We start from the raw sequence: 21,167 nt of genomic DNA, 5'->3' as shown, positions 1-21,167 counted from the left end.
GAAAAAATCCGTTGTTACTTATCTCATATTTCTTTTCAATATTGGTTTATAACTTTGTAATAAAGCATTTCTAAGCAAACTCGATATAAGAATTTTTTCTTATTTCCACTAGTAGAATACGCTCCCGCAGTTTGTCGGTTAAAACCCGGGACACCCTGTATAAGAATAATAATCAAATTTTATTTCATCCGAAAAGAATGATATAAAATTGTAAGCATCTGCCTAAAAGCGCACGTTTTTAATCAATGTTTTTTGTCTTCATTCGCACATCGCAAACATCGAAAATTACAACTTGAAAAGATATTATCTTTTCGTAAAAGTGAAAAAGATACATTATACATTTGTCTCGGCGGAGTGCTTTGTGTAGCCGCAGCATCTCGGTCGCATCAGCCAAGTTTCTGCGAAAGGGAATGATCGAGAGGTCGAAGATCATCTTGCTACTTTAGAGATCGTCAATGCCGGGATCGGCTCTCGAAACGATCGCGTCGACAGGAGGACAACCTCATTCGCCCATTCATGATCAGGTAGACCCCACAGGGGTTCGGCGACGGATCCTGTGGCTACCGTCGGTTTAAGTTTAAGAAGGGGAGATTCCCCTTTGATCGGATTCTAACTAGCGTGCATCCGGGCCGGCAAATGCGCTAAAAAGAGAACATTCGTCCCGATGTTCTCTCACCTGGCTATGACAAATCCGAAGGCGCGTCTTCGAACGTTCCCCGAGAGTCGGAGGACGCGCACGACGCGGCCGCCGCGGAAGTAACCGCTCAATGGAGAACCACAGGGGTGGCTAATTTGGAATTCGAGCCCCCGTTCCGCTTTGACAGAGATACCTTGCGCGAGACTCACGCGATCTCCTCCGGAGATCTGTTGCATCTGTCGTTCGATCATTCGCTCGTTGTAGCAGCGAAATTCTTCTACAAAACAGTATTATGGAAATTCTCTGTGCGAGAAGTCCATTTAAAACATGTAACGTAATGCCACGACGAAAAGAAATGGAATCTCGTCGTCAAAACGATTTTTCAAGTTAGAAGAACGTAGAAAACAAGGTAAAAGTTTTACATTTGGGAATAATAGCAGAAATGTAAAATAAGTTCTTTGTGCTTAATCATCAACATTCCTGAGGTATTTTGTTCTTATGACTTATGTCGCCAGAAAATGACAAATCATCTGTCTATAAATAAGGAAAGTTTGAAAACATTTTTCTTCAGGTAGAATGCAGAACTTATGGTTTAACAGGCTTAGCCCGCGTCTAATTATAGACAGAACAGGTTGCTTTGATTTTCTTTTGGTAAACCAACAATTAAGAGTTAAAGCGTTCATTGTTATTTCCCATGACACGACGATATTTTCTGCAGTTGCAGATGCTTTCTGCAGTTCCGCAGAATTTGAGAATTGTAAACGATTTCGCACGTTTTTTGACGCTTTGAAAAACCGCCCGCAGAGCGAGGTTGCACGTTCTTTAGCGCCCAAAGTTACAAAAAGAGATGCTTAATTATCTCCCGAAAAAAGGATGTCTTAACCTGGGTGGCGTTGGCATTACCATGCATCTTACCTACCACAACGCCTGCTAATTCGTCGCGCTCGAGCACACCACAAACGATTAAGAAGACTGGTTTCGGATTGTTAATGACTTGAAAGATCACGAAGGAAACATTATATAAGCAAGCAAGAGAATGTTCTGTTTAAGAATATGAAAAATAAACTATAAAGAATATATAGCACATTTCAAGTTATCTATATTTTGCAAAACTCACGTGAATTATCACGAACAATGCGTATTATCCGAGAGCGAAAAAAAAAGAAATAAACTGATGATGATGATGAGCTAGTATTATCACTATCAGCTTGGATTATATCAACAATTACAAAGAATTAAATCATGCACGATTTAAAAATCGTTAAACGATTTTCTAGCTTTTACATAAAATCGAAGAAAGAAACGTCGAATGTCACTTTCTTTTCCGCTCAACAAGCAGATCGCCAGAATATTTTGCCTACAGGCCATCGGGCAACTTGCCAATTTAGAAAGCTTTCAACATCGGTGTTCCTTCGATTCGGGATGGTGTCTCAATTGACAGATATATTCATGGTCTCAGTCGCCGAAAACTTGAAGATTTATATACTCCTATCCTGCGATCTGGATGCTTTCTCTGTTACTCTCGTGGGTGGTCAGCGAGCCGGTCAGTCGTTCAACCATCATTCGGACAGTCGGACAGACGGCCAGTCGAACTATCGCAGCACCGATGACATAGGTGTACCGCAGTTGCATCCATTTGTTCGTTTGACTCCACTAGGTAAGGCATTCTTCTGAGTCTTCACGCGTTTTAGCGCCGCTGCATTCACGCGGGTGGCCAAAATCACCAGATGGCCCGTTTTCATCGTTTTCCACGATTTCGCAGGCGGCCGTCGATGCTATTTTTCAAGCGCTTTGCCGGCGCTTTGTTGCCGTCGCCGATCTTTCATTATTCCGTCCTTCTGTCTTGTGGTCCTGAAAAATGCACGCCTCTCGACTTCCACAATGTCCAACAAAGGCACACGATCATGTAGTGCATGGTTCGCCATTAAGCAACCTCAACGATTTCGGATGGAAACGTTTATGTAGGTCTTCTGGGCCGTTGGGACCGCAAAGGTGTTCATTGGATCATCATCATTGGTACGTAAATATCTTTGTTTATTGTACAATGTGAAATATGACGTGTTAATTTATCATTGATGTGACTTCGATTTAAACGTCATTGAGACAATCTTTTGTGAAAATGACTTTTTTTTTATCATGCACAGTCTTGAACGAATTTGAGTCACTTGACGGTATGTAAGACTATAATCTGGCACGAACGTGCACGAGCGAGCGAGGTTCATTTGTTTTTTACAATCGCGATGACTCGACGAGTCAACTTCTATGTAAAGAGGTCGGGCCGACTAAACGATTTCCGGAAGTGGCATAGGAACCGCGAAAACGGTGATTCATCGATCCCGTCGAAACTTTCCCAGAAATGAATCACAACCTGTCGCGCGGAAACGGCTCGTTCTTATCTCATCATCGATCATAGACTGAGTGTGAAATCAACTTTTTGCCAATCCCAATGCCATTGTGCCCTACATTCTGATTTATTAACTCGCAGGCGATGCGTCGGAAAGACAATGGACAAAAGATCTCCGTTTCCTTTCTTCCTTCCTGCTTTACATTCGAAGAAAATGATTATTTTCGAATTCAAATTTTCTTGCTCTTTGTTGATCCCATAAATAAATTATAATTAAAGATAATTAGCTCTACCGAGGCAATAAAACTTTAATTATGAGTTATGTTTTTCTATTACATGGATACTATGGATAAGAATAAGACACAATACGCAACTTGTATAACATTTATAAGAATGTATGAGAAAAGTAGAGCTGGAAATCATCTCAAATGTCTCGGAATAAAGTGACATTTACGCTGCATATAATTCAAGCGTATTAATTTGCAGACGTGCACGATACATCCCACGAAATTTGGGCTTTAAACTCGTACAATCACTATGACCGCGTGGATCCGAGCCACCCAGGATCGATCCATTAGCGCTCGGCAGGATACGGCCTTACGCCATCATCAATATTAGGAATTCCCGCCGCGGGCCTTCAACCCCTCACGAATCCCCCGATGTTCCTATAGACTGAAAACGGGGCCAGTTCTCTGCTGGTGCCACCGAGATCTCGAACGTCCATCTTTGTCTTACGCGATTACACATGATTTCCAGCAATAACGCAATTCCGACCAACGTTCCTCGACCTATGTCATCACCTCTAAATCAGCATAAATCACAAAGATCCATAATACAAATTGATATCAAATCCAGTAACGTGATTCGATTATAATCGCGATACAGAGAAATAATTATCGCGTTAATACCCTATCTCTCTTTTATTTCCGAAGACTCCTTTCTAGGTCCGAAGACGATTAGCGGTACCGAACAAAATTAATGTATGCAGGTAAAAGCAACTGTCAACAGCGAGCGCCGGTTATCCAAGAAAAGGAACGCAGCTTCAGGAGTACACGACACCGGCCCCATTCTTTCGTAATCCGCCACCCATCGGGGAATCGTGAGCTTGGTGGCTCACGTAGACCGATTCATCCTCGAACGATCGTAGCTACTAATTAACCGTCGAGATCCGGTTCCTCGCAGCTGGCAGCGGTGGTCTCCCCCGTGCGCGACTTCGTCCGGAAGAAACTTCGTCGGGAGATAGGAGACAAGGCTCTCCCACGGACGGGGAGGAAGACGAGGAGTAAACGGGCGAAGAAGAGGAATAACGATAAGAGGAGCGCGAGAAGAAAGTCTTTTCGGGGGAGTAAGGGGAAAGGGAAGAAGATACGAGACGGATGTCGTCCGCGATCAAGCAAGAAATCGGAATGCGACGCGTAAGTACGTCCCCCTGTCCCGTACAAAAGGGCGAGAGGAACCGCAGAGAGGAGGAGAGAGGCGGAGGAGGAGCACGATTCGATGATCGATTAAGAGATAGAAACCGAATCGTCCGGTCGTATTGCGAGCGGTAGTCATTCGGTATGTTCCCGCTCTTAACCCGGTCGTGCATTTCGTTTTTCGCGGGGCCGCCTTACCGCCCGCCGGAGAAACTTCAGCAAATTAAAGAGTGGACGCGCGAAAAAAGAAGGAGCGCGAAGATGAAGGCATGAGATATACCGCGGTCGTTCTCCTTTTCCTCCCTGCGCGGTTAATTCGGCGAGCTTCGCGGGAGGAATTTTGCCACGTGAAAGGATCAGACGCGCGGAAGAAACCGGAAGACATTATAATGCAATCTAATGAAGGCGAATGCGCTGTTGCTGTGTTGTGTATGTGACGGATCAAATAAAAGATTGCGTAATGGAAAATTTCAACGTTTATTTGTGCATTGTTGCATTAGGAAGTAGGTGAATTAATAAAGAAGGAGAATAAAGTAGTGAGCGCAATAATCTGCATAATAAATATATAATTATATATATGTAAATAATTTATAACTGTAATTATAGTTTCAATATAAAAAAAAAACATGACAACGCAACAATGTATTTTCCTTTTCACTTATTTTATAAAATTTGGATCCAGTTAAAATATCATAATCATGAAATCTTAGTTAACTATAATAAAAAATTTATAAAACTGTAATAACTCTTCCTGCTCTACGAGATTTGCGTGATGAGGAAGTATGCGTTTCTTCCGCGTTTAAACATGGTCCATGTTGTCGTCGGTTCGTTCGAAAAACGAGAACTGGCGCACAGTCGCGAACGGAGCCTCCTCGAGGGGTCCCAGGTCCCGATTTGCCTCGCGTGTCGCGTGATTAACGGAACGTTATTAAAACGTATATATCCGCGTGTCCGCGGGGCCACGGGGAAACGTACGGCCGCCCATTAGCCATAGCAAAACCGTGGTGGCTAATTAATCGGAGCAATTAAGAGAAGGAGAATCCCCCTCGGTAAACCCTTCACGCTGCCTTCGTTCTCCCCCTTTCGCCTCTTCCTCGGTCGCTTTATCTCTCTTTCTCCTTAACAGAACTCGAATATCGCATGGATTCTCGCATGGATCGTGGATCCGCGACACGATGATCTACGCGCCTTACATCCACGCCGATTTATTAATGCGTGCCCACGGCATTCGGTACTTTTTTCTCCATTTAGACCACCTCCAGGAGGAGAGGAAGCAACCTCCTCGATCGGTTCTGTATCGGTCTCGAGTCACGCGGGTCGAACCACGCTACGTGGTGGTCCGAAAGTACGGATCGGCACCGGTTATGAACGGTGCACGTAGACAGCTCTTGCTTCGTACTTGCGAAGAGCGGCCTTTGAGCACGAACGCGGCGTTCATCATCGATCATCCAAATCGGTGAATTGTGAAAAACCTGCAACACAATGACTTTCAACCTTTTCGTTAACATTTTCTCGGAAAAACATTTTCATTTCTAAACGCAACGATACCACGCGTTATTCCTTGCATATTATTATCGTTAAGGTATAATGTAATAAACGGCGTAATAATTAACATTTCCGCATTAATGAAATATGACGGAACCGGACATGGTAGCGAGACAGATCGCCTGTCGCCTGTCGCCGTCGCACAGTGACTTTTAACGGGCACGTGCAAGAAGCACGTTACATCGGATCAGCCGCGGGGCATCACCTCGTAAAGGCTTTTTCGTCTGCGAATCGACAGGCCCGCGGTGTGTGACGATACGTCATTTCTTGACGGATCGATCGATCGACTCGCACGGCTGCGTATTAACGCGTCCTGTCACACGAAGAATGTCTCAACGTGTCTCTATCCCTTTTTGCCCTGCTGCCACTCTTTTTCTCTTTCTCTCGCCATCCATTATCCCACGATCGCTAAATTGCCGATATGTAAGATGATCTTCGAATTTATCCGACAATTTGTAAGCTCCGTCGTTGCGTTACATTGCGTCATATTCCGTCTTGAAAATCAGTCGGTCACGCAAGCCGAATAATCGCCATGAGTCAGAGGGGATAATCATCAGGAGGCGGGAGGGATAATTATTGTCTCGAGCGCTCCGTCATAACGTCAATTGTCGATGAGATTTCAGAGTAGCAGTCAAACAGTGATCAGTTTCCCGGGAAAAGTTCCCCGGAAAACAATGGAAAAGTGCGTCACGTGGAAAACAAGTAGCTGAAAAGATTGGCGAGATTCGCTGCGCGAACCATCCATTGATGATTCCAGTGATCCGCGCGTTTATAATAAATTAACGTGATTTTATTTCAGGCGTCAATATCGGTCACCTCTGTATCGATCGCTTTCAAAGAACCGACCGCATCTCGAGACGCGCATCCCGCTATCTCCGTATCTATTTACCATACGTGCCGTACGCGAGAGACGCGATTATTCGATATTCATTCACGATCCGGCGCTACCGACTGATCCGAAGCGGACTTGGCCTCCTTTCCGATCTCGTGGATAGATCAACGCGTATACCGCGCGATTCGCAGAGCGCCGCGTGGTAGCAGTCAGCTCGGTGATAATTAATGATTCGAGTGTGTGAGAAGCAGCGCCGGAGACGATTCCCCGAACAAGTGGCTCACGATCCTCAGGATGATCCTCACGAGGATCCTTACGATCATCCTCCTCTCGTCTAGGCGATGACCCGCGCGCGGATCGGCCAGCGCGGGGTCACGCGCGCTGCATGATTCACCGAATGAACCCAGGGCCTCGGGAACCCGCGCGCACGGGGATTAATTAATATTAGTAACACTGGGGGAGGCCGTAATTAATTACCGGTCCGCCGCGGCCATTCGTCTTAATACTTGTGCGCTATGCGGCCCGTGGCATTCGCTCGTTTGTTCAGTCGGGCCAGATAATGATCGCGACCTAATGAAAACATTATGTTCCTCCCGGCTCTCCCGCCCCCAGCATCCTTTCTATCCGTCTCCCTCTTTCTCTCTCTTTGTGCTCCCTCGTTCCCTCAATCTTCTTTATGTCTTGGATATACGCGCGTGATCTTTACCGAGAGATAAAATGCGCAGATAAGGCGAATCCCCGATCGCTCCGTTAATAATATCTCACAGAAATTACCTTTTTTAAAAAAAAGGAGAAAAAAGGCGCCAAGTACACGCGCCAGTCGCAACCATTCAAATAAAAATTAACCTATTACACAAATATCGTATATATATAAAATTAACCAAGTAAAAATTAACTTATTAAAACAATGTATATAAACCTATAAAAATTATGATATCGGAAAATGGCGCCAAGTAAAATTTTACCAGTCACAACTAACCAAATAAAAATTAATTTCTTAAAAAAATGTCGTATATATATATAAATAAAAAATAGTAATGCTAAAGAACTTGGCGCTGCTACATCATCAAGTAATACGTTAACTGACAATGCTATCAAATAATACGTTAACTGACAATGCTAACTAATGTTTTCTATAATGTTTAATAAAGTGGTAATTATTGAGTAAAGTCAAACCAATCAATGCTTAATTCTTTAGAAATATACACGTCTGTAAGTCACTGCTTAACAATACAAACGCAGCGGCGACGTACTCACGAACACTACCAGACGATCGACTCCCTGACGTACGTCCGGCTAAAGATCGGCGCTGATTGGATTGACATTATTCAATAATTACTACTTTAGTAAACATTATAGAAAAAAATGATTCAGGACTTTTCGACTCAGTTTTTCATGAGAAACATCACTGTGTCAATAGTGGGCGCGAATTAAATTACACCCTGTATAGCTCAATGGCTTACAACGATACAAGCGCCTCTATATAGCACTTCTAGAAGTGGCTTGAAAACCACTTGATTGGCTGAAAAGTCACATTGAAAGCTTTTTGTAAACGCGTGCTAAATATAGGCCCGTTAGTGTCTACCACGTGGCTACTACAGGATAGATCGTTTCACAAACTTTATGCGTCACTGAGAATACTTGCAATGCACGTGTGAAATAAGAGTGTCGCTTCCAACACTGTGCTGTGGTATTCCATTCGCTTTTATGCATTTAAGTGACAATCTACAGGCCAGTGCAATTGCTAATGTAATGCAAAATACATAAATTTCGTATACGTATCGTAGATTCATTTATATCGTTTTTTTTTCTCACAATGGCAACAATAACGAATCTTCCCGTCGAAGTGATATATATAATTCTGGATTTTGACAATATCAGTGTTCAAGATTTTGCAAATTTTTCCTCCACGTACAAGCATTTTTATCAAATGTTATACCCCGGCTTATTTTGGCGACGAAAGTTCGATCAGAGGTATTTTCCATTTCCTTGTATTAAATTTAATTAAAAATTTTAATCAAGATTATGATACCAAGTTTCAACGGTATGTCATATTACCATCGTTATTGAAACAGAGAATGCAATTTTCTCGAAAAAACGATTACAACTACATAGTAAAACAGTGGCGGACCTACAGCCTACATCTGTGTGGGCATATATTCTAGGATAGAACACACTTGCATTTAGTAAAAGAAAACTTTCTCTTTCTTCTAAAGAAGTAATCTGTGCTAAATGATGCAACCTATCGTGATCCTTTGCCACTCGCGTGTTTTTAATTAAAAATGGTAGTCCAGCTGTAGCGTCTAACAAGTAAACCTACCCAAGTGGTACACTCCGATTTTTTCAAATTTGGCACAAATGTAGATCTTTGAAAAATATTTGACCCATATTTTTTCATTTGTGCTCTTAAGCGGTTTTAAGGGTAGTTATTCTAATCTTCACCCTTCTAATTTTCACCCTCCTATCATCAATAAGTACAATAAAAATATATAAGAAACAAAATTTAATGCAAAATATATGTTTTTGGATCGCTAATTGTGAATGTGAAGTCAGATTTGCAAAATTATTTGTTTAAATAATAATAAATAAATAATAATAAATAAATTGTTTCAACAAAATAGCTAAAAAGTTGAAAAAATACAGTATAGTGACGTTTGTTATAAGAGTTAATATGTTATAAGAATTATTGTTCGAATAATTTAAAGCAATGCATTTTACAAATTTGATGCCATATTTAAGTATCACTTACTCTTATAACATATTATCTCTTATAACAAACGTCGCTATACTGTATTTTTTCAACTTTTTAGCTATTTTGTTGAAACAATTTATTTATTATTATTTATTTATTATTATTTAAACAAATAATTTTGCAAATCTGACTTCACATTCACAATTAGCGATCCAGAAAAATATATTTTGCATTAAATTTTGTCTCTTATATATTTTTATTGTACTTATTGATGATAGGCGGGTGAAAATTGGAAGGGTAATAACTTAAGCTTAAGAGAAATAGCTTAAGAGAAATGAAAAAATATGGGTCAAACATTTTTCAAGGTTCTACATTTGTATCAAATTTGAAAAAAAATAGGAGTGTACCCCTTGGGTAGGTTTATTTGTAAGTAGTGAGGATAGATATATAAATTACACATGTGTGTGTGCTTTATGACAATCTGTTATACAATACGTTTCACATATTGCTCAGAGAAAAAAGGGAAGGTTCAGTGTGGGGTCCTTATTACATCCATTATCCAGTGACTAATAAACAAATTCTTTTCAAAAAGAGATACTTTTTTGTTAGAGAAGACTCTTTTGTGTGTGATATAGCGTTTGTATGCGTTAATAAAATTTTATATAATTTTATATTAAATTCTTCAGAGACAAGATAAATAAGTAAAGGAGTTTCGGGAGCAAGTTGTTGCACTTCTACTGCCTTTCCTTTTTGCTACTCTTTCCCACATTTTAAAACGGAACCAGATGCTAGTATTTTTTTGCGATTCGTTTGGATCGTATTTTTCTATCGAAATGCAAGCAATGGAAATGCTCTTATTACTTTCCTTGAATATACAACAGATAAAATATAACGTATAAATTTGGGTCACATGTGTAATACTTGCAATTTCCCTAATGAGGTTTTTCTGTTGTGGTGCACTATCATAAAGAAGACAATGTCGAAAGAGTATTATTGCTGTTGTTTTTTTTATATTTTCCTTTTAGTAATATCTTTTCCCCTAGTAATATCCCTGTTTTAGTAATATCCTTTTAAAAATTATCTTAATCTTTTTATAAAAAGTATGTATAATTTCAAGTTTCTTCCATTTCTCAAAATGTATTGCCCTGACAATGGTTTTATTTATGCAATTATATATCCAATGATTCGCAAAATTAAATATATTCTTTCCTTACATTTTTCTTCCAGATGGCCTGATTTGAAAAAAATTCGACAAATAGAAATGCACAAAGGCTACTTAAGTGTTGAAGAATTGATAGACGTACGAGTAAACTGTAAGAAAGAATTGTCGCGTTTGTTGGCCCAAATGAGCGAAAAGTATTACCCCAATGATTCTGATGAGTTCTTCAAGAAAGAGGTTGAGAATGTTGAGATCCATGGAAACACTTGTCACAATAACAGAGTACACTTCCAATGTTTTCTTCCATTCCGCACTGTTTTTCACGAAAGCTTTTTGAATAAAGAAATTCTCGATATGGAAGAATTTAATTGTTTGGTTTATCCACCCAAGACAACACATCACTTGAATTATTATTTAGTTATGGATGAATTAATAAGTTTAAATAAACGGTGGAAAAGGTGAGATTTAATAAATAATGAATATTTATTAACAAGGTTTACAACTAAGTAGGCAGTTATACAATAACCCATACAGCACGCAAAGATTGCATATATATTGCAGGAATCTTCCACCGCAACGTAGCAACATTGCAAATTCACTGCGAAATGTTTCTGCAGCATTGCTATGAAATTGCAGGAATGTGAAAATGTCCGCTTTTCGGAACATTGCAACGAAACGTCATAATAATATTGCAATGTAATGAATTTGCAATAATTATAATTATTCATTATTATATACTTTAAATATTTTTATTTATATAACTTCAATATTTTTATTTATTAACATAAATAGACAAGTATGCTCCAGGGTCTCGTCCGGATGGAATAACTATGTAGTCGTGCTCCTGCACGCACCTCGACAACAGTGCTAAAAATTCGCCAAAAGCAAAAGGCGATAACTCGCGCGTTGCGCCGCGCCGCCCGCGCGCCTCACATCCTCATTGTGTTCTGTTAGTTATCCGAGATAACAGTGTCTTTTAGGTTATACTGTTTTTCGCAGTGATTTTTGTCTTCGGCCTCTTCTCTAATGATGCAGAGGTATCAGTGCACGAAGAAAGGCTTGTGTGACGTGTGCGAGAGACGTGATTCTCGTTAATATCGGGATTATTACTCGAGACGGCGAGATCACGCGCGCAGCCTTGGATGTGCTCGCCGGTTCGGCAGCGTCTCGTGGAGATTCTCCACCAGTTTCTTTCGGTTTCGTGCGTTATACCATGGCATCAGGGCAGAACGTGCAGGCAAACGTTCGAGAGAATGGAGGCTTCGACATCGTCGTTTTTCCTCCTATGCGGATAGATAGCGAGATCGCTCGCACGTCAATTCGCGAGCAGATAGCTCGTTGCGTTCGCTTTCGTCGGCGGCGATGCTGTCTTCTTTGATATCTCAGGTGAGCTAATTTCCTTATTTGGCATCAGCGGTCTTGTGTGGCACGCGTTAACGTTGCTGACCGCGCGAAAAGGAGAGGTGTCACGCTATTTTTCAGATCGGCGGACATAACCTCTACGCGCGCTCGCGGCATCGGGAGATTCGGATACCGAGGGACGCCGAGGGACATCGAGGGAGGAGATTACGCACGTGGATGAGGTTCCAGCAGCGGGTTCTGTGGCTTTGCCACTAGCCTTGAGTACAGCATCGAAGAACCGACGGTCGCTCAAGCGACCGGGGCGTTGTACCAGGTATGTCCTCTTGTTTACCCAGTTATTCTTGGCAATATCTGGCGAAGAGAGGACATAACCGACGGTTTCTTCTGCTCTCCCCCCCCTTTTTTTGGGTTGTGTCATCACCGATCAAGGTCAGTGAGGATAAGGCCCGTTTCTCTACGGCGCGCTGCTCTCCTGGCCAGCGAGTTTTTCGGATTCACAGGATCCGTTCGCTTTTCTGCTTCACACCCACGGGCGGCGCTTTCGGGCGATTTTTGGGGGAGTCCAACACCCGCTGCATTTTCTCGTTTCGCTGTCCGGCATCATTGCACCGGCGGTTCGAACGACACTCTCTCTCTCTCTCTCTCTCTCTCTCTCTCTCTCAGAATGCGTTACACCCGAAGAGCAGATGCCGACTCCGCGCGCGTCGCTTGTCTATATGAGCGATCAGGCGCGTTCGAGCACACAAAGTTGGAACCCTCCCGTGCTGGATCCTTTCTAGACAGACAGTCGTCAGTCGCCGTGTGTTCTAAGCGTGGACACTTGTGCTCGATTTCTGTCTTCTTCTGTGGTATCAGCGGATCTGGCGGCACCGACCCTTCTTGCAGCACTGGCCTTATCAGGTCATGGGTCAATTTTTTCTGTGCCATCTTTTTCAGCCAATAGGCTTGAAGCGTACCGATCAAGCCGAATGCGTGGCGTAGCAGACAGCGCGCCGGCTTCGCAAGCGCGAGATTGCTGGATCGAATCTCGCTGTTCGATCGGGCTCTTTTTCTTGCTCGAGCACACATGGGTCCCTGCTGCATCCCCGCAACGCCTTCGAGCATCTCCACTCATCAACTCAGCCGCGCACATTCGATATGGCGCATCCATTCAGGGCTGTTGTAACTCATGCAGAACGAGCACCTTCTTGACGACGACGTACGATCGGTCCTGACACGTCTGCATTTTGTCAGTTTACGTCCCTTAGCTGTGTCGCCGACCGGCAACCACGAACGGCGGTTTTCCGTACGACACACTTCCGTCTTCCTGCCCTCTAGTCTCGCGGGTTTTTTAAGGGGTGTACCCCGCGGCCTGCGGCGGAGGTGAAGCCACACGAACGTGCGCTGGCGAGTCGCACTAGCTTCTCGCACGCACGCGGGAGCGTGCGCGTGTCTGGACAACGCACAACCAGGACGGATCTTGTCATCTTTGGTCCTGATGGGTTCAGGAGCCCATGTTTGACCGGCATCGGAATTGCTGACGGTAGTTCTTTGAGCCTGGCTGTAGGCTCTTCTGTTCTGCTGTCGCCGCAATGCCCACAGCAGTAGCCGTCACCGGCGACTGGAAAACGAGGTTCACCCGATTCGCCAGACACCGAAGTAGCGGAACCAGCTTCGTGGTTTTTCCGTCATTTCATTAGTTGGAGACTCGAGGGGCCCCGGTTCATCTGTTCTTCCTCGGCCAGGAGATCCCGCTCACTTGAACTGTCACCATCCTTTAGTCGCGATCCCGGCCTTGAGGATTTGCCGATCGCTTGGGTAAATATCCACATTGGCTGAATAATGCCATTGCTCCTCTATGGTGTTGGACGCCTTACGGGATCTCTGCTGCCTCTCATTTCCTTGCGATCCGCGAGAGCCTTTCTCGTTGCGTCCGTATTGCCGTTTTATTTCGGCCTCTCGGAAACCTCGTCGTCTTAGGCGAGCCTTTGTTTCTGTGGCACTTTTTTCTTCACGTACCTTGCAGCCATTTGTGCTTCTACCTATCATCGAGTGACGGTCGATTTACTCTACTTTGCGCAAAGTACACGCGCATATCGAGCCGCCTCTTCTCTAATTAGAGGATGCGCGATCTGTTCATGCTCCCAGGATCGCGGATGATTTCTTTTGCCGTTGACGACGCCTTCGCCCGGATTTTGTCACATTTGTTCAATGTTTTTGATTGCGCAGTGGATTATCGCCATCAGACTGTCTGACTTGCGAGATCATTACAGAGTTTCGGTGCGGATATCATCGCTGTCTGCATTCCAGGATACCACCTGATTTTGGAGATACTGATGATGTGCCTCGAGCAGGTGCATTGGTCTCCGACTCCCGGGTCATGTGGCCCTCATCGTGGTTTCCTTGCAGTTCATTTAATCCCTAACGTACGCATTGCATCTCTCTCAGAGACGACAGAAATGCGCTGTTGGTTGTCTCCGATGGCAAATGATGCGCTGATGGAAACACCATCGAGCCTGGGTTCCAGGTAGAATTTTTTCCGTGGAATAAATTTGGACATATTAGTCATTGAGATATCACTAATGTTGTCCTGGGCATGCATTAAAGCCGCTCTCGGTCGCGGTGCCTCTATGTGTACCTTCTTATCTCATTCTATAAGGTATGAGTGTGAGTGTCTCCTGGTTTTCGATTAAACTAACGGAGCCTCCTCAGTAGTTTTGCTTTGAACGTTTGGGCGCTTCTTGTGCGGATTCAGGTGCACTCGACTAGTGACCGCTATTCGGCATTGTTCTTTTCCTGATTCTAGGGGGACTTTAATGCCTCTTCTCACCATGCTTCGTTTCGCAGTCGGTTGGACTGCTTTCTATTACTGCATCGGTTCTTTCGCATATTTGCAGCTCTTTTCTACCCTTGCCTCCCACCTGTCGGTTGTTCTGGAACAGGTTGAGCGCCAGTATGAGGATCGGGATATCTCTTCTTGTATTTACACGCCTCATGTCTTAGAGACAATTTTATTTTTGATTCTCGATTCGCAGCTCCTGTTCCTGAAGGTTTTTTGGGTGGTAACGTTTGTATAGCGGCCTGGATGTTGGCCTTTTTTCATTTTACTAGCATCTTTTTTCAGTACCAAGTACAACACTTAAGTATCTGGATTGCTTCCTGATGCGATTGCATGGAGTGCGTTTCCCATCTCAGGAGAAGGAAAAGTCTTATATCGAGGCAGTTGCAGAGACGGGTAATACTTCGATAGCCCTTACAGACCGAACTGCCTTTGTTCCATCATCTCGTATTTTTTCGGCCTCGTAGTTTTTGCACCTTCCTTTTCTTCCTTTTGAGGATCATCATCTGGCGCGGAGGCTCCCTTCCCGGAAGGCTGGCAGAATATCAGGAAGCCACCCTCCCGAGTCACTCGGGTCCCCTGATCAGTTAACTATCGAGTAGCATTCCGTCAGCTTTCTTGATGGTTTTTTCGTCAGCATCAGCGGACGCGTCTCTATTTCCCATTGCTTCCCTTCAGTACATAGATTTTCCATCTAGAAAGTACTGCAGTATTCGAATCGCAGTGCCTGCGTACATTTTCGGATGGATTCCGATCTTCGTGATATCCCGGCTGTCCGCTTTTTTACCTTTATGTTCGTCGCCTGGATTACTCTCGCGGCGAGTTTAACTCTCCTCGCCCTCGGAACGAGTCATCGGACTCAAACGTTTCTCTAATGAGGGCTGAATATTTCCTTTTTTCACTTTCCAGCTCGAATTGAGTTCCTCTATCAGCGTCGGGCTGCCCTCTACTTTCTCTCTGTTTCTTTCGTGTTGCGAAGCATGGGATTCCTTCCATTGTTCCGTTTAGGGAACTTTGCATACAGACGACTTCTTAGCTCTTCTTTGGCCCTTTTGCTTTATCCTCACCCATTACATCCGTGTGGCGAGGTTTTCCGCCTCTTTCGTGACATTTATCGTTTGCAGCGACTGCTTTACAGTTCGTAAGTCTCTAGTTTACTCCCGACCTCGTGGAAGGTGGAGTACGCGCCGTTGTATTCTCTGCGCTTACGTCTAGTCAGTCTGTGATGTCTGAGGCTACAGCCAATGGAATCCTGATTTCGTCATGGAGAGACATATCGGATTGGCGAGCCCCGACTCTTCGCCGCTCCACACGGCGGACCTTAGTGGCGCAGTCTTTTTCTTTATATTTATATTCTGTGGGATTATACAGTTGTTCATTGTACCGTATAGCCTGTAGACTCGGTGCATACGCATCTTCCTTTTATTAGGGCTTCTTATATATCGTATCTTGTTTCAGATTTGTTATATGTCATTTTCACGTGGATTTCCTGTCCTAGGAGTCCTGGTTTGCGGCAAATCACTGATTTTAAACAGCTTTAAACAGCTACATAGTTATTCCATCCGGACGAGACCCTGGAGCATAATTGTATGATTGAACGAACTTACCAAGTGAAGTTCGATCCTAATTATACCCTGGGTCTCGTCCGGATGGACTTCCCACCCTTTTTCTACTTCTCCCTCCCTACGTATAGCGATTTGCCTGGGTTTCGTTGAACTCATGAGGATGTGAGGCGCGCGGGCGGCGCGGCGCAACGCGCGAGTTATCGCCTTTTGCTTTTGGCGATTTTTTAACACTGTTGTCGAGGTGCGTGCGGGAGCACGACTACATAGTTATTCTATCCGGACGAGACCCAGGGCATAATTAGGACCGAACTTCACTTGGTAAGTTCGTTCAATCATACAGTTATATGTAATATAACAATAGTAATAAAAAATGAAATAAACATTTTCTCTATTTTTGTTATAAAAAAAGTAACTGTTCTTTATAAAAAAAACCTAAAAATCCTCTTCTTGAGATATTATTTTTCCTTTAATTATGTTAAAATATTTTTCCTTTAATTAAATAATTGAATCTTCTTCGTTTTTGTTTGTATGTTGCCTGTAAAAATAAAATAGGAATTAAAATTCATATATTACTATAAAATTACATAAAAATATACATACTGCAAGTATGTATAGAATTATATGTAAAATGACATAGTTTGATCTCAATCCTAACCGGAGCTTGAGCAAGCCACTTGGAAATGCATTCAGCAATTTCTGCATCAGTGGCATGATTGTGTATTTCACGAACAGCTTCTATAACAAAAAAAGTTATTAAAAATATTACAACTATTAATATGCAGTTTTCTAATGAATTTCCATAATTTTGAGGTTATAGTGATATAAACCGTGAGATAGGCAAATAGAGTGATTCTCTATTATATTGGGTTGTTCGGAAAGTTATTTCGTTTTTTCAAGGAAAAATGAAAGGCGGTTTTTTCATATTTAGAATAAATTTTATTCAGTGATGTATTGGCCATTTTGTTCCACTACCTTTCGCCATCTTTCTGGCAACTTTAAGATTCCACGCTCATAGAAGTCCTTCTCCTTATTGACAAAAAATTGAAGCAAGTGATTTTTGACGCCTTCATTTGAATCGAAGTTTACCTTGTTCAAAGAATTTTGTAGAGACCGGAACAAATGGTAATTGGATGGTGCCAGATCAGGAGAGTATGGTGGGTGTGGTAGCACATCCCATCCAAGCTGTAAAAGCTTCTAGCAAGTGACCAAACTTGTGTGTGGTCTGGCATTGTCGTGATGAAATACGACACCTTTCCTATTCGCCAATTCTGGTCGCTTCTGCTTGATGGCAGCATCCAATTCATCCAGCTGACGACAATACACTTTCGAATCAATCGTCTGGTTGCTTGGTAGTAGCTCGAAAAATACGATTCTCTTCCAATTCCACCATACAGAAAGAATGATCTTCTTTTGATGAATATCTGCCTTGGATGTCGATTGAGCAGGTTCATCTTGCCTGGACTATGATCGTTTTCGCTTAACATTGTTGTAAACAATCCATTTTTCATCTCCAGTTATGATTCGCTTCAAAAATAGTTCATTTTCTTCACGTTTCAACAATGAATCGCAGATGGTAATGCGTCGAATCAAGTCAATTTCCTTTAAATTGTGTGGAATCCAAATATCGAGCTTTGAAACGAATCCAAGGTGTTTCAAATAATCGTAAACGGTCGAATTCGATAAATTTAACTTTTCAGTAATTTCGCGTGTTGTTATGCGACGGTTTGCATTCATCAGAGCCTTTATTTTCTCGTCATCAGCTTTAATTGGCCGACCTGAACGTGGTGCATCTTTCAAATCGAAATTTCCAGTACGAAATTTCGAAAACCAATTCTGATACTGACGTTCACTCAATACATCTTCTCCGTACACGGTGCACAATTTTTTTCTCGCTTGCACTGCATTTTTACCCTTTCGGTAGTAAAAAAGCAAAATATTACGAAAATGCTCACTTTGATTTTCCATGTTTGATGTGATACCAAAAAACAATTACTTGACAGATCGCAACACAATAAAATACTAAATGACGTCTGAAATGTCAGTTGTCAAAATATAAAACGAATTTGCCGCTTAGAGTAAGGTTAAGTATCGAGGAACGCGACTAACGACATCTCTTTGTGAAAAACGAAATTACTTTCCGAACAACCCAATAATTAATAGATACAAGATTTTAACAGCACACAAGTGCTATAATTAGACATAATATTATACAAAAAAGTACTTACCTTTTTCTTTTACGTAACTACTTTCTTTTAGAATGATGCTCGCGTCGTACAACCACCATGTTCTTTAGATAGTCGAAAGAGACAAACACCGCATGTGCATATTACCGAGCTCAGATTCTGGTCATCACACATCATTGGTCGAATAGATTTGAACGAATCTCGTTAGGATAGGAGGACTCCAATGTTTTAATAAAATGAATTATTAATATTAATTAATTACAAATTTTGATTGTGCAATGTTTCCGAAATATTAATGTCATGTTGCTACAAGTGTGCTAGTATTTTGCGGATATATATCTCTGCAATGTTTTTGTACTGTTGCATTGCAATTTGCAACGTTGCAACGTTGCTGCAATGTTGGTGCAAGCTTCTGTGCTGTATGGGAACCTATGTAGTAAAGAGATGAAACATTAATAATATAGTTAGTATACAAAGTATTAATTTTTAGTGGATATAAGGATGACCTGACAAATATTTATTACGGAAGAATCCTTCTACCATATTTAAGGCATCATCATTTAGAAACCGTATGGCAGGAATTTATAAATCGCCCTCCCAAACACCAGCTATTGGAAGAGGTGATAACTTTTATCATACAATGGTTTCATCCGGAGAAAAATGTCTCTTGCTCGCATATAGATATGGATCTGGATAATATCGCACAACAGGTGATAAAGCGCCTTAAAGTTGAGAAGCCCAAGCATCCAATATTCTCGGCATCTCGCGAACAGTTCTCGAGGTGGAAATACAATAATATCTATGAAAATCAATGGAACAACAGCGAGGGAAGACAGATTATAGATATTCTTTTCAATATACTCTTGCATAAACCAACCTTTGACGCAGTTGTACATTCTTTGAAATCAGATCTCTTTCGACAATACCTATTTATGATTAAGTTCGTAAGTTATAGTTTATAATATAATACATTATGATCAGCTTATGTTGTATCTATAGCTTCATATTTATTATTTCTTATAAATGTTAATATTTTTGTTTCTTAAATTATGACAGGAGTATAAAGACCGCATTGTACCGCTGATAGTCATATTTCAGAGCGTTGCAAGAAGACTTGGCATATATTGTGATCTTATATCTGATCGTGTTGTTCCGGGCCTGGGCGTTACCTATCCAAATGAATGGTTATTAAGATGGAACCCAAAATGGTTAACCTAATTATAATTTCAATTACTCATACCTTTTCTACATTTCCATTTTTGTCGTGTATATACTTTTTTATTATTTTATTGCAGTAATGTAACAAACTCGAATGACGAAGAGTGTCTTTATATTTGTCTCGATGATGGTGGAGCCATTCTGAATAAAGATAACTGGTCCACAATTTATAATTCTGCTTTAGAATGTCTCATAAGTTTTGACAGATATCCCAGAATAAATTTGTTAACGGTAATTTTTCATGTATATGTCATGTATATTAATTCTACTAAATAACAATTCATAAAATTAACGATAAGATAATTGGTCACAAGCAAGTTAGCATAGATATGTTAAAGTACTGACACATTAAAGAGTAATTCGCTTCTAATTTCAAAACAATTCTTTATTTTCCAAAGTTTTGTAATCTTAGTTTAATTTATGAATACAATGTTCGTTTTAGCTGATGATAAGTTTGAGTTCCCATTATAAGAAAACAATGTATTTGAAGCGGGATAATTATCTTAATTATCATAATAGAAATTGTAACGATTCCAACCAAGAAATTGTTGAAACAGATAGAAGGTGGATGCAAAGGTTTCTATACCTGGTAGACGAATGCTTGTCTATCTCACGGACTCTTTATATGACAGGAAACAAAGATGTATTTAAGTTCGTAGATGAATTGGAAAAGGTACCTCAATAAGGTTATACGTAAAGAAATTTCATTTCCTGAAAGTTCCTGCAGTTTTCTTTCTTTCTTTTAAACATAAGATTCACTAATATATTTTTTTCATCATAAGAATATATCTATATATAACAAAGAATACTAGGATTCATTGTGTATATGAATATTTTATTTAGTTTTACATAGAACTTTTTATTACCCAAGGAACATAACGCAGTCAAAATGACATCATTTTGACGTCAAGAAAACATCAAAAGGACATCCTATTGTAGTAATATAGGAACCAAAGCGGTCTAAGAGCCGGAGCACAGACTTTTGCATAATGCATAAGAGAATCAACTAATTAGAATCCTTCATTTCTATCTTCAGGATTGTCATCCTGAAGATAGAAATGAAGGATTCTATGATTGATGATTATTTTACATTATGCAATTGTCTGTGCTCCGCGGTCCTATACGAGTTTTCTATGTTTTACAATATATAAGAAGATTACTAATCTAACCTAACATAACCTGTTTGCTGTCTGTAAGTCATGAAATGCATGGATAAATTTTTTCCTTAATGTTAACTTGAGCTTTCTTCAAAGTTAAATACAGAATATAAACAAAAGTTAAACACAACATAAGTAAAATATCGTAATGCACGGCTATATAATATACTTACTGGTTTTGCAGTATCGTCCATCTTAACGAAAGAATATTATTTCAATTACAGTGGAAGATTCTTTTAC

General features: G+C 41.3%; 1 protein-coding gene and 1 long non-coding RNA gene across 3 annotated transcripts; one reads left to right on the top strand and one right to left on the bottom strand.

Moving 5' to 3' along the window:
• Positions 1-19,216: 19,216 nt before the first annotated feature.
• Positions 19,217-20,524, bottom strand: LOC105286961. Of its 2 annotated transcripts, none has more exons than XR_003407528.1 (4): positions 20,357-20,524; positions 19,631-20,038; positions 19,430-19,478; positions 19,217-19,351 (listed from the first exon to the last, which is right to left on the bottom strand). It is a non-coding gene; the product is annotated as an uncharacterized LOC105286961 (long non-coding RNA). The 2 variants fall into 2 exon arrangements; XR_003407529.1 differs by having other exon boundaries at positions 19,631-20,035.
• LOC105286962 lies at positions 19,218-20,140 on the top strand. The gene is made up of 2 exons (XM_026975364.1): positions 19,218-19,496; positions 19,609-20,140. Exons 1-2 carry the CDS (start codon positions 19,236-19,238, stop codon positions 19,768-19,770), a joined length of 423 nt encoding a protein of 140 aa, XP_026831165.1. The 5' UTR covers positions 19,218-19,235; the 3' UTR covers positions 19,771-20,140.
• Positions 20,525-21,167: the final 643 nt, after the last annotated feature.

Source organism: Ooceraea biroi, chromosome 2 (genome assembly GCF_003672135.1).
Source record: "Ooceraea biroi isolate clonal line C1 chromosome 2, Obir_v5.4, whole genome shotgun sequence".
NCBI classification, from domain to species: Eukaryota; Metazoa; Arthropoda; class Insecta; order Hymenoptera; family Formicidae; genus Ooceraea; species Ooceraea biroi.
Note: the sequence above shows the minus strand (reverse complement) of the source record. Positions and strands in the feature narration are given on the sequence as shown.

Excerpts from the sequence above, each read along its gene's own strand:
- LOC105286962 (XM_026975364.1), top strand. The coding sequence starts at position 19,236 with ATGGATCTGGATAATATCGCACAACAGGTGATAAAGCGCCTTAAAGTT. Across the intron at positions 19,497-19,608 it reads ACCTATTTATGATTAAGTTC|GAGTATAAAGACCGCATTGT; the intron begins GTAAGTTATAGT and ends AAATTATGACAG.